At 39.8% G+C, this 27,124-nt stretch overlaps 1 protein-coding gene across 3 annotated transcripts in view; it reads left to right on the top strand.

The window, feature by feature from the left end:
• The first annotated feature begins 381 nt into the window (after positions 1 to 381).
• Positions 382 to 27,124, top strand: part of NR1H4 (nuclear receptor subfamily 1 group H member 4) — an 85,553-nt gene continuing 58,810 nt past the window's right edge. For all 3 annotated transcript variants that reach the window (XM_050746624.1, XM_050746627.1, XM_050746628.1), the window contains exons 1-3: positions 382 to 733; positions 19,482 to 19,616; positions 20,430 to 20,562. In XM_050746624.1, coding sequence (XP_050602581.1) covers positions 20,484 to 20,562 — 79 coding nt within the window. In that variant the 5' untranslated portion in view covers positions 382 to 733; positions 19,482 to 19,616; positions 20,430 to 20,483. The remainder of the gene's footprint in view (positions 734 to 19,481; positions 19,617 to 20,429; positions 20,563 to 27,124) is intronic.

Here is a 27,124-nt window from a genome sequence, read left to right on the forward strand (position 1 = left end):
TGTGCAATTTGGAAAGAAGAAGAAGGGTAGAGAAGAAAAAGGGGTTATGGGACCAATGTCATCCAGAAAGGAAGCTATGATAGGCCCAAATTAGGAGAAGAGTAACATGGGTTGGAAACAAGAGACATTCCAAAGATACAATCAACCCAAATCTATTATTGTTTGATATGAGTGCCTGGGCAGAGCGAAGGGTCAAAAAACCTCCCAGCTTTCAGTCCCTGGGAAGCGATAGAGCTATTCAAAGAAGTTGGAGTGAGAGAGAGGGAAGATGACAGTTTGGTTTTAGTTAATGTGCACAGAAATATGGGTGCCCAGGAGCCCCCAAAATGGCCAGAGGAGAAGTGCTTTCAAAGGCAAGCTGCAGGGCTCCTTGGTTTGGTCACATTCCTCATTCTGGGACTCTGCGGGTTTGTCTTGGGAATCTCGAGGCTCTCCCAAGGTTCCTTTCTATGTTTACATCATTTAGCAGGGAAGGATTGTTAATGACTAATCTGTGTCCATGAGGCACAGAGCCAAGGAAGAGATGCTGCTGCTAGCCCGGAAGGCCGCCTGTGATCATGCACAGCACACTAGAACTCTCTCCTCCTCTTCACCTCATTGTCTCCCTGACTTATCCTAATGCGAAATTGGATTCTGAGCATTTGTAGCAAAATTGCTGGAATCTGGAGAGGAAGACTCGATTCAGAATCCTCCCAGGGCCTTGAAAGTCCATCTCTGACCCAAAACAATCCAAGTAAGTACCTAATTCCTTTGGGAGTGGGGTGTCTATCTCATGGCAACAGAGAAAAAATAGTCACTTAAGAGTTTCTCTTTGACATCAGTAATTTATGTCAATAAATGAATTCTAAGTTAGTAGAGTTTGATATAAAGTCCTGAAAATTAAAAAAAGAAAGAAACTCAAAAATGAAAAGAAACAGAAGTAGAAGTTAATGAGTCTTAGCAGTTGCTTACCTATTGAAAACTTATTTAGAAATATTCTTTTAACATTGTGGTCACCTGAGTAAATCACTGGAGACAGTAAATTTCAGAAATGTTTCTGTTCTGATTCCATAAACAATTTGACCTGTATAGCGTGCTATATTTTGGTGATTTATCAAATCTTGAAGTGAGTTTGGGAATATTGCTAATGTCAGATGACTTGGGAACTAAGAATAGGACATTTAACCTATGCTTAATTGAAATGAAATTTTTCTCTAAAAGAAGAGTAGTTGGAAAAATTCTTCTTTCTTGACTTCAGTTGCAAATTCTTCTATTGCTTTGCACTTCGAATATTAATATCAAATGGAAATATTTTTAAAAGACAGAAATGTGAGTATAAGGAAGAACTTTAGTGATGAAATTGTCCAAGGACTAAATCTATAGATAAGATATCTCGTTGTCTCCTTACTGAAAAAGTGAATGGGGCAACTGTGGAGCCTCACTTACTTCTTTTAATTGGGTTTTTATTTAGAAGGGAGGGGCAGGAGGGAATGACAAGTGACTCACCTTGAATTCTTCCTCTAAGAAACACCTGAGCTTTGAGCTTTAAAGAAATCTGATGCTGTTTCTAGTGCTGTTTTAGAACCACTTCAGGAGTATTGACAAGAGGGGTAGGGACCCTTAAAATAATATTAGTGATAAATAAGAAGGCAGGAAGAAACTTTTGGAGGTGATGGATAGGTTTATGGTATAGATTGTGATGATGATTTAATGAGTGTATACCTATCCCCAGACTCATCAAAGTGTATACATGGAACATGTAAAGCTTTTATATGTCAGTCACACCTCAATAAAGTGGTTTATATGTATATAATTTTTTTTTCTGTTCCTAAAAAAAGGAAGGGAGAAGAGAGGGAAAGATGTACATGGAGCTACCATTTTGTTTCTAGTTGTGATTTTATAAAATGATAGATGCTTTTATCTTTGTGTTACCTTCCTACCCCCAGTCCTCCAAATTATGGATCTGTGCCATTTGTACCATGGACTTTTCTGTTTTCTGAGGATGTTGCAACAAACACTGATGCAATTCCTGGTTAACTGATGAAGTACTGGCCAGGGACAAAGCTGTCTTGACCCTTCCTCAAGATTTGCAGCAATTTCCCACCATGTACCTCTGCCCTCTCCCCGCAGCTGGAGAGGCAAAGCCATGGAATCCTTGTCCTTCCTCTCGTTTCCACCTCTCCAAGATTGGGCCAGTTGCAATGGAATATCCAATGGTTGTGAGGCCCTTGTACTCTGTAAGGAAAAGAAAAGAAATGTGTGTATGCATGAGTGTGTGATGGAGCTAACTTTTCTTCAGTGCCTACTAACATGTCCTAGCCTTTACTTCACCTGCCTGTTTCCTTCTTACAACAACTCTGTATGGGAGTTTTTCTTTCTTTATTTATTTTTTTAATTTATTTATTTTTTGAGACAAAGTCTCGCTCTGTCTCCCAGGCTGGAGTGCAGTGGTGTGATTTCGGCTCACTGCAACCTCTGCCTCTTGGGTTCAAGCGATTCTCCTGCCTCAGCCTCCTGAGTAGCTGGCACTACAGGTGCGCGCCTCCATGCTGCTAATTTTTGTATTTTTAGTAGAGACGGGGTTTCACTATGTTAGCCGGGTTGCTCTCGGACTCCTGACCTCAGGTGATCTGCCCGCCTCGGCTTCCCAGAGTGCTAGGATTACAGGCTTGAGCCACTGCACCCAGCCAGGAATTTTTCTTATACTCATTTTACAGATGAGAAAACAGACTCAAAAAGGACAAGTAACCAGTGCACAGGCAGATGGTTAGGAAGTCGCAGGACCTAAATTTGAGGGTGAGTCTTTCTGACTCCAAAGCCTCTTCCTGGCTACTCCGATATTGGTGGAGGCTGGGAAAACTTGAAATGGGGAATGATGGGGGAGCGGGGGGATCCTAGCCATTAAGCATTCCAGCCTGACAGGGGTGATTTGTTAAACCCAGGAACAAGTTTGACGTTTCCTGAAACCTCCTGCATAGGGCGTTTTTGAGTGATTGCACCATCAGTAGGGAAACTGAAAAGTTTCGAACACTATTTGTTTTCACCCAGAGACCAGTCTAGGATAGCTTGTTGGACATTTCATTTATCAGCATTTTAATTAAAGACCACAATGAACTCTCCATGCTGCTGTGATTAGGGACATCTTAGAGGAGCTCAGAACTGCTGTGGCTCACAGTCTCTGGATTATGAGTGCCATGAGAATGCATATGATGATGTGATAGATTTTCAAAGGCTCACATTGTCATTAGGTGGGTGCATAAAGGACAGAAAAGGTTCTTTTCTTCATAGAAAGAGATTTCCCTTCTCTTTGCTCTCAGTCTCATTTTTATCTTAATCTGTAGCAACATAGATTATAAAGAGAAATTTAAAAATATAGGAACAAGCCAGACACAGTGATGAGTGCCTGCGATCCCAGCAGCTCGGGTGGCTGAGGTGGAAGGATTGCTTGAGCTCAGGAGTTCAAGGCTGCAGTGAGCTATGATCATGCCACTGTACTCTAGCCTGGGTAACATAGTGAGACATCACCTCAAATTTTTTTTAAAATAAGAAGTAGGAAAACTTTTCCTCCCATGTATTTTTTATTGTCACAGTCGTTCCTACCAGTGACGATGTAGCTAACAGGCATCACTATACGAGTGTCCTTAGTCACCAAGCTGTATAAGGAGGCAAAAATCATTATTACTTACAAATATCCATCCTTTTCTCTTTTCTCTCCCTTCTCTCACCCTGCTCTGGAATCCCCTAACCCCTTTGCTCTTCACAGTGAATTATTTTCTCCCTCAGTTTGCCCATTTCCAATTTTGGCCATAAAGGAACATCTACTATTCCTACTCTATCTGCTTTGTAAATTTGTGATAAAATGACACTAATATAATGCAACTTGATTGCAAAGTAAAATTGCAAATATTGCACAGGAAAAAAATAAGATTGGTTATTTGTTAGGATTAAGAAATATAACAGGGTTGTGGTGATTAAAATAAATATGTATAAATATAAAATAAATTTTTATTAATTTTCATTTTTTTAAGATAAAATCCTAACAAAACTTTGAGATTTTGCTTCCCATTTTAAAGAGATTTAGATGGCCTTTTCCAGGTCTCAATGAACCTGAGATAATCTGGGTCTCTTACACTTTAATTAATGTTATGAATGTAAAGAAAAGGAGAAATGGTATGGCTTTGCATTTTCAAAGTCCTGTAGATATATTTAACACAGTTATCTGGAAAACATGGTAAATAATATAGCTGTGCATGGAGAAGACAGTCCTGCTGTGGGATGTTGCTGATTACAGAAAATAAGAACACTGCTCTGGGCTGAGACTGTTCCTAAGCAGAGAGCTATTTGCTGCCATGTCCTCGAGAGCTATGGAAGCTGCCAGTGTAGATGACGAGTTGATACCAGCCTGGGGCTTAAGGAGCAAAAGCTGGTTGCCATCCAGAATTTGCAGGGCAGAGACGGGACAAAAAAATGTCATTCCAAAGTGGTCATGTAAAAGATTCTTGTTCTCCTGGAGTCCCGACTGAATGTGAGGCTATAATTGGGCTTCAGGGGGGCCAGGGTCACTTGAGACTACATTTAAAAATCTATGCATTTTACAGAGAATTTTCAGGGCAGTGAAATCATTCTATATGATATTACCAATGGTGGGCACATGTTATTATACACTTGTCAAAACCCATAGAATACACAACACCAAGACTGAGCCCTAATGTAAACTATAGTCTTTCGCTGATAAAGATGTGTCAGCGTAGGTTCATCGCTTGTAAAAAAAAAAAAAAAAAAAAAAAAATGTGCCACTCTGGTGCTAGTTGTTGAAAGTAGAGGAGGCTGCGCATGTGTGGGGGGTTGGGGGGAAGAGGTATATGGAGGCTGTCCGTACATTTTGTTCAATTTTATAGTGAACATAAAACTTCTCTTAAACATGTATTAATTTAGAAAAATCTCTGTAGTTTGTATATGTCTTTCCTAGAGAGAGGTTTATAATTTTCACTGAAGCTCAAAAATGCTGTACAGTCCTAAAATTGTTTTAAGAAAATGAAGCAAACCCTTCTCTTCTAGAGAATCTAAATATATCTGCTTATAGCACCTGATTATATAATTGGCAAAATTCAGGACAGGAAATGATGCCCTAGGAGACTGACATATCTTAATGTAGTCACTGTGTTAAAAGTTACAACATTATAACTAAGTCTAAAATATTTTTTGACCTTCCCCTAGCCCCATTCTCCTCTACTTCACTGTTTCAATGCTAATACAAACCAAAACACTTTAATCTTGTTTAACCACTTCCTAATATTTGATACTATAGAGCACAGTTCATTTAGTCATTCGACTGTTGATGGTTTTTTAGGTGGCTGGTTCTCTTTCTGCATTAGAGACAATGTTACAATGAACATCCTGGTGCACACTGGCAAATATTTCTCTAGGAAAGATAGCTAGGAATTAAAATTGCACTTTATTTTAACATACACTGCTAAAGAGCCCTCCAAAAAGACTAAAATCTATGCCCCCACTAGCAATATGTGAGAATACATATTTTCATACACTTCGAATATTATCAAAGTTAAAAATTTTTGATAATCTGATAGGTGAGAATGGTATTTAGTTAGAGTAATTTCCATTTTTCTAATTATTATTAGTTTCAGATATTTTCTGTGTTCACTGGCCACTTGTGTTTCCACTTTGGTGAACTTCCTTTTCGTATCCTTTGCCAGTTTCTCTCTTGGATTGTTTATCCTTTCTGTTTTTATTTACAGGAATCATTTACATATTGTTTGTACTAATATTTTTGGTGTTATTTATGTTGTAAATATTTTCATCCATTTTCATATATTTAGCTTTGTTTATAATGCCTTAATCTCTGTCTTACACTTCAATGTTCTCAAATGTATTCTTTTCCTATTTACTTCTTATTTAATAAAGTCCTCAATCCCCAAATCCATAAAGATCATAAATATATTTTCTCCCAATAATTTTATAATTTTCAAAGTCTTTAATCCATCTGAGATGTATTTTTCCAAGAATGATGCATAAGGATATCTTTATTTTTACCCTTAAAGCATAGGCAATTTTCTTGCCACGATTTCTTGAATAGGTCATCCATCTTCCACTGATTTGAGCTGAGTCCACTAGCTACAGCATAGACAACAGTTTAGGGTTGCTCAGAGCACAGCATGCTATTTTCCCTTCCTATAGCCATCCCTGTCGTGTGCCGTTTTCCTAGCCTAATGCCTGTTCCTTCAAGATTAAGTTCAGGAATCAACCCTCCACGCTCAGAAATATTTCCTTCATTCTCCTCGCTATACCCTTGTTTAAAACTCATCAATTACTTCCATTTAGAAGAACATCCAAACTTCTTACCATAGCCCACAGGCCATACAAGAGCTGCCTACTCTCAGACCTCATCTCCTATAGCCCCTCCTTGGCTCACTCATTTCCAGCCTCGCTGGGCTGGTGTTGTTCTTCCAACACTCCAAGCCCAGGCCCTTAGCTTTTGCTGATCACTCTGCCTGAACTTATTTTCCCTTTGCGTGACTTACTCATTCTTGTCCTTCACATCTCAGTTCGAATGTCCACTTTTCAGAGAGCTCTTCTCTGACTCCCCTCTCCAAAATAGTGTTCGACTACAACACTGTATCCTTCTCTTTTACTTCCTTATTATCCTCATTAGAAATCCTATTATTTGTTGACTTGTGTATTATTCACTTATCCCTCTAGAATGTAAGCCCTCTGTCTTACCTACCACTGTATTTCTAAAACCTAGACTGAAACTTGGTATACTGTAGAGAATTAATGAATATTGGATGAATGAATGTCCCTGCTTGGGCTCCTGATGGCACCTGTGCTTAGCTCTGTTGTAGCAATCCTCACACTACTATAATTGGGTTTTTCTTCCCTGACTTTTCTACTAAGCTTTCTGAAAAGTCATTATTTTTTACTATGTCCAGTGCCTGTCAATAAATGGACACTGACTAAATAAATGAATGAATGAATGGGAAATTGATGTTGAAATGCCATTTTTAAAGAGTAAGTACCTTACCACACATAGCTAAAGAGACCAACAGGCGCATCCACCATACTAGTGGGAAATCTTAGATCTATGAGTTTATTAGAAACACTTCTATCTTCCAAGTTACCACAGGAGACAGTTTTACTGATGGTTTCATGATTATAAAAGGACCGCCACCTTCCCACCTCCTATGGGAATTTTCTTACTGCTCTTCCAGTTTCCACTAATGCATCTCCTCGCTGCCCTTCTAGCCTCAGATCATCCCCCAATCCCAAAGCCCAGGCTATATATGTTAGGGGTTTTCTTAGACAGCATCTCACTTCTAGGTACTGATTTCTCTACCAGTTATTTATTTCTTTGTAACAACCATCCCAAAGCTTAGTGGCATAAAACAGGAATGATCCATTAATTCTCATAGTTCTGTGGGGCAGCTGAGCAGCTTCTCTGCTGGTTATACCTGGGTTCACTCATGTTGCTCATTCAGATGTGAGATCAACTGGAATGAAAGGACCGAGATGGCCTCACTCATGTCTGGGGTCTTGATGTGGCTGTCAGCTGCGACAGTTGGAAGAGCTGAACTTCTTTCTCCATGAGATTTTTAAATCTGGGATATCTGCAAACAGTATGGCAATCTCAGAGCAGCATTCTTAGATGTGAAAAACAGAAGCTGCAAGGTTTCTTAAGGCCTGGCTTGGAAGTCCCACAACCTCACTTCTACCACATTCTGTTGGTCAAGGAAGTTATTAGACCAGTTCAGGTCCAGGGACTAGGGAAACAGACTTCGTGCATTGATGAGAAGAGTGGCAAACTCACATTGTAAGAGTGTGTGGAAAGGAAGCAGTTGTGGTGGCCATCTTTGCAAACAATTTACATGAGTAAGAGGCACAATGTTTCAGAAGATCCAATGAAGTATTTGAAAAAGATGACAAGTTAGTCACGGAGAAAGCATTAAACAAATAGCTTCTTGACCATTTTGACTAATGTACATACATGAAAAAAGAAAAAACAAACTTTCCTGATTATGAAGAGCCAACATTTAGAAGACAACCACCACAACAAAACTATTCCTGGTAGTTCTAATGGAAGAGAAATTAACAACGGGAAATTTGGGAGATTAATTAAAACTATTCCGGCCCAGCATGGTGGCTCACTCCTGTAATCCCAGCACTTTTGGGAGGCTGAGGTGGGCAGATTGCTTGAGCTCAGGAGTTCTAGACCAGCCTGGGCAACATGGTGAAATCCTGTCTCTACAAAAAATAAAAAAAATTAGCTGAGGCCAGGCACGGTGGCTCACGCCTATAATCCCAGCACCCGTCTCCACTAAAAATACAAAAAAATTAGCTGGGCATGGTTGAGGGCACCTGTAGTCCCAGCTACTCGGGAGGCTGAGGCAGGAGAATGGTGTGAACCCAGAGACGGAACCCGGGTTGCAGTGAGCCAAGATCACGCCACTGCACTCCAGCCTGGGCGACAGAGTGAGACTCCGTCTCAGGGGAAAAAAAAAAAAAAAAAAAAAATTAGTTGGGCCGGTGGTGCATGCCTGTAGTCCCAGCTACTCGGGAGGTCGAGGCTGCAGTGAGCCAAGATGGCACCACTGCACTCCAGCCCAGGTGAAAGAGAGAGACCCTGTCTCAAAACAAACAAAGAAACAACAACAAAAACCCTGAAACAAAACAAAACAGTTCCTGGGGTGGTCGACTCATGTATAAAATAGTTCCCATGGGGAGACTGAAAAGCCTATTGCCTAAGAGATTTCCAGTAAAAATGGTTACCGTTCACTAATTAGTCTACATTGTGGAGAAGCAGACTTAGTTGTTAGGTTTTTTTATGTGACCAAAAAAAAAAATCCTTCTTCGGCTCTTGTGTGTGTTGTGTTGTATGCCTCTATTCACTAATTTCTGTCCTACGGCCCAAACAAGACTGATTCTAAAGGTGGTTATCTAGTAGGGTATATTATTCATTCACTTATTTATGTATTAGTTACTTTATTTATTCATGCAACCATTTGTTCGTTTACTCAATTAACAAGAATTTATTGTGCATCTAAGATGTACCTGGTTGGCATTGTGCTAGGCATTGGAGATCCAATGTAATCTCTCCCAGAGCTGCTGGTTTAATGGGAGAAACAGAAAACCAAATCCACAAAAACAAAGGTTGAATTACCGTCGTGACACCACTACAAAGAAGAAGTACCCAGGGTTATGAAAGTCTCCTGGAGTTTGTGCTAGTCAAGGAGTTGAGAAGCAGGGCTAGACCTAGAGCTAGGCAAGTGAGGCACTGAGGGTGCAAAATTTAAGAAGACATTCACTTCTGGGTTCCTGGTCCTAGAGGCCTCAACTCCAGGTGTTTCTTCTACATCTAGTTGGAAATAAAGGTCAGCTGTTGTTTAGGCACCATTGTGTAAGCTCCAGAGAGCAGAGAAGCTTCGAAAGCTGTGGATATCTGGTTGATGCAGGTACTTTATTTATTTATTTATTTGTTTGTTTGTTTGTTTGTGACATAGTCTCACTCTGTCACCAGGCTGGAGTGCAGTGGCACAATCTTGGCCCACTGCAACCTCTGCCTCCCGGGTTCAAGCGATTCTCCTGCCTCAGCCTCCCAAGTAGATGGGACTACAGGCGTGTGCCACCATGCCCGGCTAATTTTTGTATTTTTAGTAGAGATGGGGTTTCACCATGTTGGCCACAATGGTCTTGATCTCTTGACCTCGTGATCTGCCTGCCTGGACCTCCCAAAGTGCTGGGATTACAGGCATGAGCCACCGCGCCCGGTAGATGCAGGTATTTTTGATGTATAGACCTGAAGGAAGTATGCCTTTCAATGGAGGTTTTAGAAACAGCAAAAGAAGTTTGAGAAGAAACAAAATAATACTGTGGTTAAACCCTGTTCCAACTTACCTGATTGATTTGTGCATGTGAACAGCTAATGCTGAGTGCCTTAGCAGAAGTGACTTTACAGAACTGCCCAGTGACCTTCACTAAGGATTGCGGGTGGCTGGTGGTAGTCTCGGTGGGAGAGCTGCATGACAGCATGGATTGAGAGTTAGACACAGGTTACATCCCCACTCTGCTTCTTACTAGTTACATGACCTGGGAAAGATTGCTTAGTCTCTCTGAACCTCAGTTTTCTCATCTGTAAAGTGTTTATATTAGCCCTTACTTAGCTTATGATGGATTAAATCAGGTAACATCACATGGAACCTGCTTACTCATTAAAGTTATTTTAAGTTTAATTTTAAAAATTTAATCAAAATATTAATTTAAATATTAAATGTTATTTTAATCTATCACCAAAAAATCTATGTAGTGGTTACTAAGATAGTAATAAAAATTGTTTGGTCCTTTTAGAACACTGTTTTCAGAATGATGTGGTCCAATGGCCGTATTGGCTCACAGCCATCCTTGTTGGCCATACATTGCGCTTGACGTGTCTCTGGATTTTTGGAAGTATCTATTTAATGTAAATCTGTATTTCTGTCCTGAAAAGAACTTCAGTTTGAGTGCTGCTTGAAGACCAAATGCTTGGAAAAATAAAATATTTTTTCTTTTCCTAGAGCTCTTTTCTCTTTTTCCTTAAGAACATATTTCCAGGCCAGGTGTGGTGGCTTATGCCTGTAATCCCAGCACTTCGAGAGGTCAAGGAGGACAGATCACTTGAGGTCAGGAGTTCAAGACCAGTCTGGCCAACATGGTGAAACCCTGTCTCTACTAAAAATACAAAAATTAGCTGGATGTGGTAGCTCATGCCTGTAATACCAGCTACTTGGGAGGCTGAGGCAGGAGAATTGATTGAACCCAGGAGATGAAGACTGCAGTGAGCTGAAGTTGCATCACTGCACTCCAGCCTGGGTGACAGAGCAAGACTCTGTCTCAAAAAAAAAAAAAAAAAAAAAAAAAAAGTATTTCCACCCTTTGGGCAGAATCTAAGACTTCCTCTGAGCATAAAAAGATGATGGTTAGAAAACCTTCATGTTTTTTCCTACCCTTTAAAAATGGATTACATAGATATCCAACAAAGTGTACACTTTGCTATCAACAACTGAGTTCATCTGAGACAATGTCACCATGAATGATGGCTTGATGTGTAGAGTTCATAGTGAACTAATGCATGTAATCGGTTTTTATCTTCATCCTCCAAAAACTAAGATTCCTCTATCGTCAGAGTCAAAGTTATTTAATTGCAGCAGTGTCTTTCCAAGGTCTCCGATTGCAAGTGGTTTATGCTAAATCAGAGGAGCTCCATACACCATGAACTTCCCGTGACACACAGTATCTAAATAAGTAAATATTGATAACCAGAAAGTGGGAGTCCAAGCTACCAGTAACTATGTGTCTTATCACAATAAAAACAAACAGTGCATACCATTTCTAAAATAATTCCTGAGTCCTTAAACGATGACTTAGGTTACAGCATTTTAGAAATAAACATTTTGTCCCTGCTTTCACCAATACCCAAGGCTTAAACTTTGCATCATCGGGCTGCTGCTTCTCCTTCCTCCTCCTTTTTGTATGGCGTACACAAGTTCCTTCCTTCCCACCTGTACTGACACCACACAAGTTCCTTCCTTCCCACCTGTACTGACGCCACACAGGTTCCTTCCTTCCCACCTCTACTGATGCCACACAGGTTCCTTCCTTCCCACCTCTACTGAGGCCACACAAGTTCCTTCCTTCCCACCTCTACTGACGCCACGCTGCTGTGCACTCTGGTCATAACACAACAACTTATTGAATGTTTCTCCTTCTTTTACTGCTTCCCATCCCCAGCCCACCTTCTCACTAGAGTAATCGTAACTACTGATTTCATTGTGCCACTCAAAATTTCCAGTAGCTCCCCACTGACCACAGTTAGGCTCCCCAAACATTTTATGGGAAGGAATTACTTTTTCCTCAAAGCTTTAAGAATGGTGTGTAGCAAGGGCAAGAATGTGTGAGAAAGAGAGAAGCCCCGTATGAACTTATGTATTTTTACATAGGAAGCTTTCCATATATAATTTCATTCGATCTTTTCATTGTGAAATATTTTCAACATGCAACAAAATAGAGTAATATAATCAAATTCCTTGTATTTATTGCTCAACTTAGAAGGAGAGTATTACAGATATTATAGATACTCCCCATGTACCTGCCCACTCACATTCTGCAGTTCTATTCCAAATATGAGGCTCATTACTTTCATTCACGTCTTTACAGTTAAGGCAAGGATCACAAGCGTTTTCTACAAAGGATAGACTGAATATCTTAGACTTTGCAGACCATATGGACTGTATTGTAATCACAGTAGTTAACTCTGTCGCTGTAGCTTAGAAAGGAGCCATAGACAACAAGTAAACAAAAGGGCAAATCTGGTCTTTGGCAGGCTGGGTTGGGTCTGAGAGTCATAGTTTGCTGACCCCTGCAGTAGAGTAACAGTAGTAATATGTAGCACTGTTTTGCATATCTTTACATCAAACTGTATGTATTATTCTGCAACCTGATTCTTTTGCTCAATATGATGCTTTCCCATTTATTCATATGAATACATCTAGTTCTAGTTCATTTTATTTTAGTTTAGTTTTTAATGTTTTTGAGATGGAGTTTTGCTCTGTTGCCCAGGCTGGAGTGCAGTGGCGCGATCTCGGCTCACTGAAATCTCCGCTTCCTGGGTTCAAGCGATTCACCTGCCTCAGCCTCCCAAGTAGCTGGGATTACAGGCATGTGTCACCACCCCCGGCTAATATTTTGTATTTGTAGTAGAGATGGGATTTCAGCATGTTGACCAGGCTGATCTCAAAACTCCTGACCTCAGGTGATCCACCCACCTCGACCTCCCAAAGTGTTGGGATTACAGGCGTGAGCCACTATGCCCAGCTGCTAGTTAATTTTATAGTCATTTATTTTAGTTCAGATTATAATTATTTTAATTGCTGTCTAGTATTCAACTGTGAATGTGTAATTTATTTATTGTATCCATTCTCTTTTTGATGGACATTATGCTGTTTCCAATTTCTTACCATTGGAAACAATGTGGTGAACTTTTTTATGCATGTCACTGTATACATATATTTGAAAACCTATGAAAGGTTCACTTTTTAATCTTTACAGCAACCCTATTATTTCAATTTAACCCCCCAATCAGGGGAGCCTCTCGGTGGTAGTGTCGGGAGGAGGTGCTGAGTGAGCAGTTCCAGGTCACGTGTGAAGCTATGGAAGGTCAGAACTGGCACTCCACCCTTAATCTTCTCATGTCTCATCCCCAGTGATATTTATACTAGACCAAAGCTATTATTTCTGCATACATAAAACATGGCTAGCCATGCAAAGAGAATACAAAATAAATATAAGCAATGCTTCCTCTCTTCTAGAAGTTTACAGTCTGGTGATATAGTAAAGACAAAAGAGATGAAGTCAAAGCATTAATTACTGTACGAGGAGGAGGGAGAGAAAAACGACAAGGAAGTATCCATCAACAAACTGGGACATACAGGGGAAAAACTGATAAGACTGAGAAGTATAAGAGCACATTTGAGCAAATGGAGACATGCTGTGCCCTTGAAAGGCAAAATTAAATATCAGAAATGAGCAGATTTTCTCCCTAAATATCTACATTTGGCACCATCTCAAACTCCCAAAGAAACTTTCCTTTTTAAGAGTGTGATACAAGATGTGATAATTTTATCATAGAAAACAAGCGGGAGTATCTCAGGAAATGTTGAAAGAGAATGATCAATAATAGGAAGGGATGATATTGATACAAGAAGTAACTGCACGATCAATGGAAAACTAAAGTCTTAATCAAAGAAGCATTATAAACCAATGGGTAAGGGGAAATGTACTCAAGAAGCAATTCTGAAAAAAAAATTCCACCTTGTACCATAAACTAAAAATAAGCAGCAATAAAAGTAACCTTTAAAAAATCTGATATATTTAACTACATACAATGCAAAACTTTTTAGATAAAGGTAATTTAAAGGCATGTAGTAAATATAATAGAATGCTAATACACTCAACATACAAAGAACTCTGCCAAGTCAATAAAAAAAAGAACACTTCAATAGAAAAATGGCAAAGGAAGTAAACTCAAAATGGAAACTGTCACAGATAGCCAATATAGATGTAAAGACATGTTTTTCAAACTTACTGCTAATCAGAGAAATGTAATTTAATGCAACAAGATAGAATTTGTCACCTAATAAATTAGAAAAAATTGTTCAAAGTGAGAGTGGGTGATGCTCATAAAGGTATGACGAGAAAGGCACTCTTATTTACTGCTGGTGGGAGTGTAAATGGAAAAAAAATGATAGAATACAACTTGACATTTTTTATGCTTTGCTGTATTGCCTCAATTTTCTGCAATAACCCTTTTATTTTAAAAATACTTTAGCTTAAAAAATAAATTTTAATAACTTTTCAGGAAAGCAGTGCATGAAGGAATTCTTAAAGTTGGGGTTTTATTAACAAACTATTAATTGAGACTGATTAAGCTAATAGAGGGGGCAGCTGGCTAATCCATCCTGCATCCACCCTATCCCTCTTCTAGGACAGGGGTGGGGAGTGGGGGAGTCAGGAGGAAGGTAGGGAAGTGAGCATGTTCAAATCAAATCTTTTTCTTTACCCGCTGATTTTTTTTTTTTTTTTTTTTTTTTGAGACAGAGTCTTGCTCTATTGCCCAGGCTAGAGTGCAATGGCGTGATCTCGGGTCACTGCAACCTCTGCCTCCCAGGTTCAAGTGATTCTCCTGCCTCAGCTTCCTGAGTAGCTGGGATTACAGCAACCTGCCACCACACCCAGCTAATTTTTGTATTTTTAGAAGAGACGGGGTTTCACCATGTTGACCAGGCTGGTCTCAAACTCCTGACCTCAAGTGATCCATCTGTCTCGGCCTCCCAAAGTGTTGGGATTACAGGTGTGAACCACCACGTCTGGCCTTTCGCTGCATTTCTAAGGAGATTTGCTTCCTCTACTTCATGTGTTCTGCCAACTGTTGACCATGGCTATCACCTGACAGTGTTGTTTTCCTTTCTTTCTTTTCTTTTTGAGATAGAATCTCACTCTGTTGCCCAGGTTGGAATGCAGTAGTGCAATCTCGGGTCACTGCAACCTCTGCCTCCCAAGTTCAAGTGATTCTCCTGCCTCAGCCTCTTGAGTAGCTGGGATTACAGGCCTGCGCCACCATGGCTGGTTAATTTTTGTATTTTTATTATTCTTATGTTGGCCAGGTTGGTCTGGAACTCCCAACCTCAAGTAATCCACCCACCTCAGCCTCCCAAAGTGCTGGGATTGCAAGCGTGAGCCACTGCACCCGGCCATAATGTTGTTTTCCTTTCTGATCTGGTGTTCTCTCCTCTGCAATAGACTGCTTTCTCTACTTGTGCCTTTTGGCCTGGAGAATGAGCTGCCTCATTTGTAGAGACAGTGTAATGGACAAGGCATAATTTTGATTAAATGGGTACTCATAATAGCTAGTCATAAAGTAAATCCTGAAAACTTAAAAAATGTTTAAAATCTTAAAGTCACTAGAAATGAAAAAAATTCAAGTTTATATACATATTTTAGTGGCAGAAAATATGATAAAATGTCCAATAACAGACTCTCACTGTAGACGTATGCTACCTTAGGATAAAATTCTGTCGTGAAGTGAATGGAATGAAATATAAACTTGAGGAAGAACAGAAATGATTAAAAAGTTTCCAGCTGTTAAAGAATAACTTCATCTATTTCTTAAAAGGATAAGGGAGGGTATAAAGTTGCTGTGATATTGAGATTTAATTGAATTATTTAAAAGTAATGCAACAACATGTAAAAATGTCAATTTTTATAATATGTCAGAAATCATATTTCTTGCAACTATTTTATTTTTTAGTGAAAGACATTAGATGTCAACCCAAAAAGTGTGTTGAAGGAGCATATTGTTTTTCAAGGGTCTTTTAAAGGTTAAATGAGCTTATTCTCAACCTGTAACATGACTCCTTTTATGGAAGGGAGGATTTGAAGGAAAAAAGAAAGACTTCAAGCTAAAGTCAAGGGTCTCCTGGGAGTTCTTCTATTGCAGTTCCTTCCCCGACATGAAAGTGAAGAGTATTAGAGAAAGAAGGGCACCGAAGTAACCGTAATTAGACAAATAACGTATATGGAAGCTCTTGGCAAATAGGCTAAAGCTGCTAATCTCAGTAAGAAGCTGTTAAGAGGTAAAGAAAATCTGACTATTATGAGATATATTTAATTAAGTGGGTTTACATCCCCAAGGTACTCTTTACATTTATTAATAGTTTACCTCTAATACTACTTTGATTGTTTGAATCCCTTCTGTTATTTGTTTAAGACAGGGATTAACATACTTTTTCTGTAAAAGGCTAGATAGTAAATATTTGTGGGTTTCTGAACTGTGCAGTCTTATGTTGCAACTACTGTACTCAACTCTGCTACTGTAGGGAGAAAAGAGCCATAGATATTCCATAAACAAGTGAGTGTGGCTGTGTACCATTAAACTATTTATAGGCACTGAATACGAATTTCATATAATTTCCATGTGTCACGAAATATTCTTCTTTCAGTTTTTTTTAACCATCTGAAAATGTAAAACCATTCTAAGCTCTCAGGCCACACAAAAACAGGCAGCCAACCGGCTTTAGCCTGCAGGCAATAGTTTACGAACTCTGGTTTTCAATACAGTATTTAAAGGCTCTTTTATACTGAAGAGTGAGAATATTCTGGAAGGATACACAAGGAACTAGCCATTGTAACAGTATTTGGGTAAGGGAAATGGGTGTCTGAACTGGGAAGACTTTTTTCAGTATACTATTTGAATTGTTTACCATGGGCTTGTGTTACCATTTCAAAAATTAGAGTTTTTTTTTTAAAGCCCATTCAGGAATTGTAAACCCAATGAATCTGACCTGAGTGGACCCTGCTATCTGGATTCTAGAGAGTTCTGCTGTTAGCTAATCAGGGGCATTCATATGGTGGGTCTCCAATCAGGGATAATAACTTAAATGATGCAGAATTAGAGGAATTGGACTTTTCATTTGGAGAGCAAGTGATAAATTATGTCCTAAGCTTTTTTGCCAATAGGGCTTATACCATTTCTCCAGGAAGAGCAAGTCAAATGTCATAGAATTTGGCAGAACTAAGCAAGAAAAACAATAAATGCAGGTAATTTAATAGAGCCAACATTTCTTGAGGGCTGACTGTATGCCAGGCACTTGATTTGAAGGTGCCAAGTTTATATATGAATGTATTGAAAAAAATATATCACAGGAATCCAAAATGAAGATGAGTGTGCCTGGAAAATATTAAAAAGCTGTAATGTGTGGTGGAAGTACAGGGGAGCTTGCTGAACATGGCTCAAGGTTAAAAAAGACAGAGACAAGGAGAGCACAGAGGGAAACCTAAAGTCAGAGTCACAGAGCTGTGATATTCTATTTTTAAAGACCAGAGGAAATGGGTTTTAAGTTACAGAGTATAAGCTTGGGTTGAATATTAGGAAAACTTTCTGACCGTTCACATTGTGAGTTCCTGGAAAATATTATTATGGGAAATGGTGGAATTTCCTATTCCCAAAATAGGAGAAGCTCTAAAACAATAATTGCCTAAATTTTGATGCAGAGTGGGAGTGTTTAAGTCCAGTTATCATATAATATACAGGCACGTATATACATGTAGTATCATGATTCAATATGTATTTATATATACACATTATATATATCCTTATACAATTGATATGTACATACTGAAATTTGAATTTCCCTAGTCCTCAACTAGCTTGTGAGTATGAATGAGGTTCTGTTAATAACAACAACTCAACTTTTTTTTTTTTTTTTTTTGAGACTTTAGCTCTGTCGTCCAGGCTGGAATGCGGTAGCATGATCAGAGTTCACTGCAGCCTCGACCTCCTAGGCTCAAGTGATCCTCCTGCTTCAGCCTCCCAAGTAGTCTAGCTGGGACTACAGGTGTGCATCACCATGCCCAGCTAATTTTTTAATTTTTAGTAGAGATGAGGTTTTGTCATGTTGCTCAGGCTGGCCTCGAACTCTTGGGCTTGAGTGATTCTCCTGCCTTGGCCTTTCAAAGTGATGGGATTACAGGCAGTAGTCACTGTCCCTAGCCAGAAACTCAACTTTTACTGAGTTACTCTTCAGGACCTCCAGCTCCCTATCAGAGCCTCCTTCCCCGACAACTCCCCAGTTATTTCAGGAGTGCCTTGGGGTCTCTTCATGTTTATAACTAGGTGTGCTCTGGCTGTTCCTTCCACTCCATTTTGTGTCCATGGGGCAGAGCAGTGCCCAACCAGTAGTCATGATTCCCCTGCTGGGCACCTCTGTTGCCCAGCCCTCTTGGGTTCAAAGTTCCACTGTGACATATGGCAGAGTTGTTTGAGGATGAGGGTGAGGTTGAAATGAGCTCTCTCTCTTCTGCTTGTTGCATTGGAAGGCTCTGCCTTATACCTCAATGTTTCCAGACTTCATTTTTATTTACAACCCTTTTCTTCTCACCTCTGGGTGGTAGGAAGGTCTCCTGAATCTAGTTTGGGTTGGTCAAACACAGCTACACTGAAAATTACACATGTCTCTAAGGCTAAGGCTTTCCTTTGGGGTGAAGTTCATGGTCCTTAGCTCCCCATGAGTTTAGAATGGATTTTCTCCCACCAAGCCCCTTATATTAATGGATAGTAGAGTTTGGCAGTAGGGCGTGGTGGAATTTGATAGGCTATACCACTGGTTTACCAGAGGGACCCAGATATGCTTGGACCTGACAGTGGACACAGTTTGTGTCTCTTCTCAGGAGACTCTCCCTCATTCTTGCTTCTTCAGCTGGTTCCCTTCTGGTGTTTTCCCATCAGTGCAGAATGCTCTAGTATCACCTATCTTTAAAAATTGCCCTTGAAACTGCATCCTCCTTCAGCTACTTCTCTATCTCTTGACTCCCTATCTCTTCACATCCAAACCTCTCTGTTACAGCATCCTGTTCTTCGCCCTCATAAACAGCTTTCATGACAATATATAATCATCTGTGTATTTGTGTGATTATTTGTTTAATATTTATTCCTAATTAAGCTTGATGTCATGGATCATGAATGTTTATTTTCCTGTTGCCATTTTATCTTCAAATATCTAGCACAGAATTTAGTCCAGAATATATGCTCACTGAATATTTGTTGCAAGCATGAATAAATGAATGAATGAAGCAAACAGTTTTCTGGTGCACTACCTTCCCAGAAGCCAAGTGCATCTGAAACTCACTTCTGTTTGAGCTAGGACATTTGCTGAGTGAGAGAGAAAGAGAGACGTGAATAGTGGGTAAATACTAATGAAATACATACTTATCCAAAAAACCCACTATATTCTCTTCCTGGGCAGCAAATATAGATAGCTGTTTGTTTGTAAATAAAGTCATGTCTTGGTGGAGACAGAAAAAAAAGGTTTGAAAATCATCATCAGAAAACAGCTTGGGAAAAGAGATTCTGATAGCACACATTATCACTTTTAATTATTTATCCTTTCACATTACTTCTTTAGGGAGGTAGAAAACATTGTGGAAGGAGTGAAAGAAGAAAAGAAGACCTAGAGACATAGCTCAAAGTGAACACTGCTTCTCTTGGGTTCCTGGATTTCTTCTGGACATTTCCTCAAGATGAAACTGCAGACACTTTGGTGAGATTTACCATTATTTTTCTTTTTACTGTATCTTTTTAAAAAGCCCCAGATCAATACATGACCAAGGTAGATCATGACAGTGAAAATGAAAGCCCCTGAAATGTCCTCTAAAAGGCAGATATAAGGAAGATCTCTGATTTTCTGATCTGCTGACATAATGCCTAGATAGTAAAAAAAAATTCCAGTAGGAAGTGGCTTTAAATCACTATTAATATTTATAAAAACCTATTCCACTTTAGAATAAAGTTTAAGATAATGAATCATGGATTCATCTGATTTTATTTTATTTATTTTTATTTATTTATTTATTTTTTGAGATGGAGTCTCACTCTGTCACCCAGGCTGGAGTGCAGTGGCGCGATCTCGGTTCACTGCAAGCTCCACCTCCTAGGTTCACGCCATTCTCCTGCCTCAGCCTCCCAAGTAGCTGGGACGGATTCATGTCATTTTAAATCAAGGCCTTTTATATATGTTTCTTTTTTCTAATAAAGACATAGTCAAAATGTCATCATATCTTGCCCAAATCTCCCAAAGGCTGAAATTTGAATGAAAACATATGATGTTTTTTTCAGATAAATTAGAGAGTATCTCCTATGAAAGCACATATCTTGGGCATTTTTAGGTCCAAATGAAGTATAAAAATGATAAATATTGAGAAAAGAGATATACAGAAAGGCTATAGTAAAATGCATTCAAAGGGAGCCATTTGTACTCTTGTAAACGATCTCACTCTCTCCTTCCCTAGCTTTCCTAACCGAGCTGTACCCCATCCCCACAGTCACAAACTCTATTTATTTATTTTCCTTTCAGGAGTTTTTTTTGAAGGCCACCATAAAGAAAGTGCATTTCAATTGAAAAATTTGGATGGGATCAAAAATGAATCTCATTGAACACTCCCATTTGCCTACCACAGATGAATTTTCTTTTTCTGAAAATTTATTTGGTAAGTTGTCAAGTTCATTTGAACGTCACTAAGAACAAACTATGATTTGGGAATACATGAGGAAATGCCTAGATGATGAGTCCAACCCAGAGTCAAGAACATGTTTTTGTTCCTTCTAAGTACTCAATCAATGTTAGCTACTCTGCAAGGTTAGAGGAAGATCGGACCTTGGATTCATAGAACCTAATGGTCTTCATTTTTATAGATGAGGACTGCAAAAGCTTTGTGAATTGCTCAAGGCCACGAGGCTAGATAATTAACAGAGCAGGGAGTAGAAAGCGATTCTTGCTCTAAGGCTAATTCCAATATTATTATAGCAGGTACTAAACTATGAAATCATGATTCTTATGGCTTAATATGATACCTATTAAAGGCTGAGTTTACTTAGGTTATAGCTGGGCAGATTTCCTTTTGCAGTTCCTCCGGTCCTGGGGGATCTATGGCACAGTGTCAGGATTAGTCATTTAAGCAGGATTGAGGACGACTTGTACTAAGTAGTTTTCAGTAGATCTGTAACTAGATGATACCATAAAATGATATATTGCTCCACTTTATGCATTTATGAAAAACATCTCATTATAAAGAGTTTCAACTGAGAACATTAACAAAGAGTCAGCCAAGGCAATATTTTGGGTGGGGCAGGGAGCCTTTCTGCCAGTGTTAAAATAATTCCCTTCTGCATAATGGCCCTGCTGGGAGCCTAGGATGCTCCCAGTTTTCACCCTACGTTAATATATGGGCCATGATATACCATAATAGTGAAAATGCAAACACTAGAAGTTCCTCAAAGTTCAATGTATGAAGGCATGACTGCTTATTTGCTTGCTGATATTCCTGGGACCTGTTAATTAATAATTTGTGCTGTTACCTATTAGTCATTAACACTTTAGTGTGTGATAGCTGATTAGGCCATTTCCGAAAAGGGATCATTATTTGTAATAATTATTTACATGTCTACCTGCCTCCATACAGTACAAATGCATTTAAGGGCAGTGACCATATTTCATTAATATTTTATTATTCAGTGCATATTTAGTAGGCACTTGATAAATAAGAGTCCAGTAATAAATAATAGAAAGGAAAGGAAAAAGAGGTTTAGGGAAAAAACAGATGTTGATCAGTAACTCTCAGAGAGACCAAAGGCAGCAGTAATTATTTATTAAATGCCAGTTCTCCCAAGTACTTGCTGCATCTTATTTCTTCCAGTTGGCTTATCTTCATCCTGTAGATGCAGTCAAGGGCAGTGGCAGGCCCTGCCTCCATGTCTAGCCACTTCACCATTTGCTTCTGTCCTGCCTCCCCTTCTATGGTTCCTCAGAACAAAATCAATGTATAGACATCTTAATGATTTTTTCCTCTAGCAATCAGAACTCACAGAATAATTAGGACTGTTGGCATATACCACAGATAAAGAAAAATTCCACTTAAGATTTTTTTTTTCAAATAAAAACTGCCATTTCCTGCTGGAAAATTTTATGACTGTAGGCTGAGATTTCTGAGCTTAGGCCTCATGATTCATAAACCAATCTATTCAGCTCCAATTTGTACACACACACAAAAAAATTGTAGTGTTTTCCTTCCAAGCTAGCCCAATTTTTAGCCAGCACACAAGATTTCAGGGTGATTTCTGCAGCCATAAGGTGAAAAAGATGTCAGTAAATACGGAAAAAACCATGAAGATGCCATCAGGTTAGAAGCATCTCAAAATGATTGCTAAGGAAGCACTGTGCCTTCTGCTTTTATGGTGTGGTTCTCTCCTCTCTCTTTTTTGCTGGACCACATTCTTATTCCATTTCCTAACACTGCATTTAAGGTTTCTGAGAACATATAGCATGAGCTGCATGAGCTGCAATGCACAGCTATAATTCTTCGCTGGAGCAGTTTCCTCAACTCTTCATCTGGTCCCCTCTTCTGGTAAGCTAATCTGACCATGTGCGACCATTAGGACTCCTTTTCCTTTTCTCCACTAGGCTGTAGAGCCAAGTTTAACATTATTTTCAAATCTCTTTTCCCTAGGCCCTCAGTCTCACTCCACTTAGCATACCTGAGCTAGGCTGGGTGTGGTGGCTCACACCTGTAATTCCAGAACTTTGGGAGGCCCAGGTGGGCAGATCACAAGGTCAGGAAATCGAGACCATCCTGGCCAACATGGTGAAACCCCATCTCTACTAAAAATACAAAAATTAGTTGGGCATGGTGGCGCATGCCTATAATCCCAGCTACTTGGGAGGCTGAGGCAGAAGAATCACTTGAACCAGGGAGTCGGAGGTTGCAGTGAGCCGAGATCGCGCCACTGCACTCCAGCCTGGTGACAGAGCGAGACTTCATCTCAAGAAAAACAAAAACAAAATCATACCTGAGCTAAAGGTATGCCAAAGGGGAGGATGAAGAAAATTTTGATTCCTTTATTCCTCTTCCTCATCTTCTTGTGTGTCATGATGACACTGATGGCTTCTATGGCCCCTTCATGTGTTTAGAGTGGAAGGCATCAGGGAAAAGACTGGCCCATGAATGAGTAGCCCACAGGCCTAACTCAGTACTCCTGGGTCTAAGCTATCCCAGGGGTTCAGAAGCTTTAATCCATGGGTTCAACTTCCCAGAAAGCTGGACTCTTTTCCAGTGGTTAACTGTGCATTCAAAACAGCAGTCATGTTGTTACAATAAGGGCAAACAAGGTTAATGGAATAGTCTACAGATAGCTGTCATTTCTTCTCTTCAAATATCGGGCACTGACAATATGCTGGGCCTTGGAATAAAGCAGGGAATAGGACAGGCAAGATCCTAGTACAGAACAAACTCACAATAAACTTGTAAATAAAGCAATAAACAAAATAATATCGTTTTTATATCTTATTTGGACCTAAAGATGCCCAAGGTAGTGATACATGCTATGAAAGCAACAAAATAGAGTGATGCCCTAGTGTCTGGAGGGATAGGCTGCTCTAAGTGGTATAGTCAGGAAAGGCCCCTGAGGAGTCCACAGTTGAGCTCAGCCTGAAGAGAAGGCAATACCAAGTGCAAAGGCCCAAAGTCTGGAATGGACTCAGAAAGGCCTTGTCTTCTACTTGTTTTTATTTAGGGGTAGACAACTGCTTTCCCATTAACCAGCTGTGCAACCTTGAACAACTCACTCAAGTTCAATTGGTAAAGGTAGATTATCAGGCTGAGAATTCTAGGATCCCATCTAGGTTAAATATTTGAGTCTACAAAAATGCTACCGTTGTCCATGTCAGGAAGTGGTGACTCAATGGTTCTCACCTGGTACATGGCTCAACAAGTCCTTTTAAGGTGGTCCTGGGCATGGTTCCCTTCACTGCAGGTTATTATAAAGGCCGTAATTCAATGACATCTTTAAGGCATTTAGAAGGTGACCTGAAGACAAACACTGACAAGCACTCACTATTGGGTGCTGGAGACACTAATGACCTTTTCAGTGATAACCTGCAGCTTCTTCTAGAGGTGACCATGGGTCCCTCACTCTTCAAAGGCTTTGCTTAGAGTGAAGGGGAAATGTCTTCACCCCTGTAATGTTTATTCCAAAAAACAGAGCCCAAATGAGGACTTGTGTGAAGGCAGTTTATGTGAGAGGTGATGGGGGAGCAGAGGCGAGGGAGTGGGTGATGTGACAGGGAAGGAGGGAAAACAAAAGAGGTCAGTTGTCAAGATCCCTGCTGTGGGTGAGGCCAGCTTGATGCCACTGGGAGTAGCACAGAGAACTGTCAGCAGAAGGGTCAGGGACTGGAGCATATATTAATATTAACTGGCCCCTGACCCCCCCGTTGGTTGAGCGTCACCCCAGGCGGCATTAACTCCCCGCACTTCTGGACTGGTTTTGAGCTCAGGCCAAGCTGTCTCCTGTGAGATTAGAGAAGTCCTGGGCAGAAAGCATAGGGATGGGCGGCATGCTCTTGAAATGACAGGCGGTCAGCCTGCGGTCATCATCTGAGCTCGTGTATGATCAGTTGCCACAGATATGGCCCAGATCAGAGATGGGCTGAAGGGATGTGACAGCACCACCAGAAAAAGAAGAAAAGAAACTTGGACAGAATGGAATTAGAGAGATGGGGGTTGGAATCACCTCCGTGAAGTCCTTTAATTTATTCTGTTGCCAGACATCCCTGATAAATCCAGATGGGAATCTAGCCCATCGGTAACTGAAACCACATAGAGACCTGGGGGTGGAAGGACACAGTTACCACACAGAGATTTGTCTCTTTTCCTCTGGGAGATCCTGCAAGCCAGGAAGCTTGGTCAAAGATTAATTTAGTGGATAAAAAAGGCGTCTCTGTTGAATGAATAAGGCAAGGTTTTATGCAACTAGTGCATAATAAAAAGTAATAATGACAAAGTCCACAGCTACCCACCATTTGACAGAGTGAATACGATAGGAGATGGTATATTAACTAAAGTCTATATTTACTTTTAGCAAATTATGGTTTAAAAACTCAAAACTTACAAAAACTTAAAGACTAAATTAAGAGACAAAGCATTCCAACAATAAGAGAAGCAGCAAGAGAAAGTACAGTCTTATCCTCCCACAACCAATGCTCCTGGTACAGTGGTTCCTGATTCACGTAGCACAGTGACACTGGGAATGGAAATAAGGAATAAAATAGAGGGAACTGAAATCTCAGAGGCAAGTGAGATTCTCTGACCTTGTTTTTGCTCCTGTAAAATGAGGATAATAATGTCACACTTCACAGGTTGTTGGGGGGAAGGAATGGGCTGTATGGGAAAGTGCTCTGTAAGCTGCAAGGCATCCTAAACTGTTACAATTAATCCAGAGTTTGAAATGTAGTTGTTACATTTTAAATTGTTGATAAACACCATTCCACTCATTAAAAGAAGGAAGTACTGCTAATCTCAACATTGTGGAGTGCAAAGAACTTTCAAGGGGCCAGAGAGAATCAACAATATGTAAATAAGGCTGGGCACTTTGGAAGGCCAAGGCAGGCAGATGACCAGAGGTCGGGAGTTTGAGACCAGCCTAGCTAACATGGTGAAACCCCATCTCTACTAAATATACAAAATGAGCTGGATGTGTTGGCGCATGCTTATAATCCCAGCTACTTGGGAGGCTGAGGCAGGAGAATCACTTGAATCCAGGAGGCAGAGGTTGCAATGAGATGGGATTGTGCCACTGCTCTCCAGCCTAGGCGGCAGAGTAAGACTCAGTCTCAAAAAACAAACAAACAAAAAAACAAAACAAACAAAAAAAAAACAAAAGCAAACAATATGTAAATAAATTTCTGGGTACCCTAAGGAGGGAACACATATTCTATCTCACGTTTGCATTATTACATTGTTAACAACAGCTTTGGAATCCATGTCTTGTATTGCATTTAATATTGTATCTAATAGTCTTTCCAGAACCCCATTCTGATTGAGGCCTAGCAAGTGTCAGGAGGTAGATCCTAATCCCTTTCACTTCTTTTGGCTATTTCTCATTACCTTATGCTTCACTCAGCTGTGTATGTCCATTTTCTCAGGGTGTGCTTTATTTCTTTATTTTTATAGAGAAAGGGCCTTGCTGTGTCACCCAGGCTGGAGTGCAGTGGCATAATCAGAGCTCACTGCAGCCTTGAACTATTGGGCCCAAGCCATCCTCCCTCCTCAGCCTCCTCATGCTTTCTTTGTATCAGAATACACTCACTTTGAAATCTGCTTCTTCTCTATGACTTATGCTTAAATTAAAAGAATCTTCCAGATGTTACAGAATCAGTCAGATGTTTTAAAATGCAATTAAAGGTTTTGAGATGCAGTTTTGTAGAATATTTCTGACATTTGATTTCAGGTATTTTTCCATCTCACTGAATTCAACTCAAGTGAATGTAGTTCTGACTTCTTGGGTGAATTAAAGTTGAAAGTTTCCAAAAGATGGCGAGATACCATTATCTCAGATAAAATGAAGCTTTGCTTTAGCATACTTGAAATATTTTGCCACTGCTGTTTCTTCTCCACAGCTCTTCCATAGCTGCAAGCAATCTCTAAGGCATTTAATTTACTGTGACTTTGGTTTTTTCTTTCCCAAGGAATCTCAGATCTGGTTCTCTTGTTAGTGGAGTAAAGAAATGGGAGAAGGAAAGAAATATTGAATGAGCCTTTTCTTATTACAAAATAGATTACTGCTTCTTTCAGCTAGGGCTTGCAGAGTTTGGAAAAGGTGTGCAATGAGTCAGAGAGTTGGCCAGTTGGTGAGTGATTCCACTGCAGTCTAGGCCTTAGCTCTCAACCTTGCAGGCTAAGAAACAGATTCTTAGGGATGCAAGTTGAAAAGGATTGACTATAAAATCATATTGCAAATATATTAACTTACAACAATAAAAATAACTGTAATGATAACAGCTAGTATTTCTTGAGTGCTTTATAGAAATTCATGTGTCAGATATCAAGCTAAATACATTTTAGGTTTGTTAACAGATTTCCTGGGTTGATTTCAATCTCTGCCATCTACTACCCTGTGGTCTTGGACAAATTCCTTAACTTTGTGCAAATTACTTGCCTTATTTAATAGGGTGATAAGAAGAATGCCTGACACATCACAAGTACTCTATTTGCCACT

This window comes from Macaca thibetana, chromosome 11 (genome assembly GCF_024542745.1).
Source record: "Macaca thibetana thibetana isolate TM-01 chromosome 11, ASM2454274v1, whole genome shotgun sequence".
NCBI lineage: Eukaryota > Metazoa > Chordata > Mammalia > Primates > Cercopithecidae > Macaca > Macaca thibetana.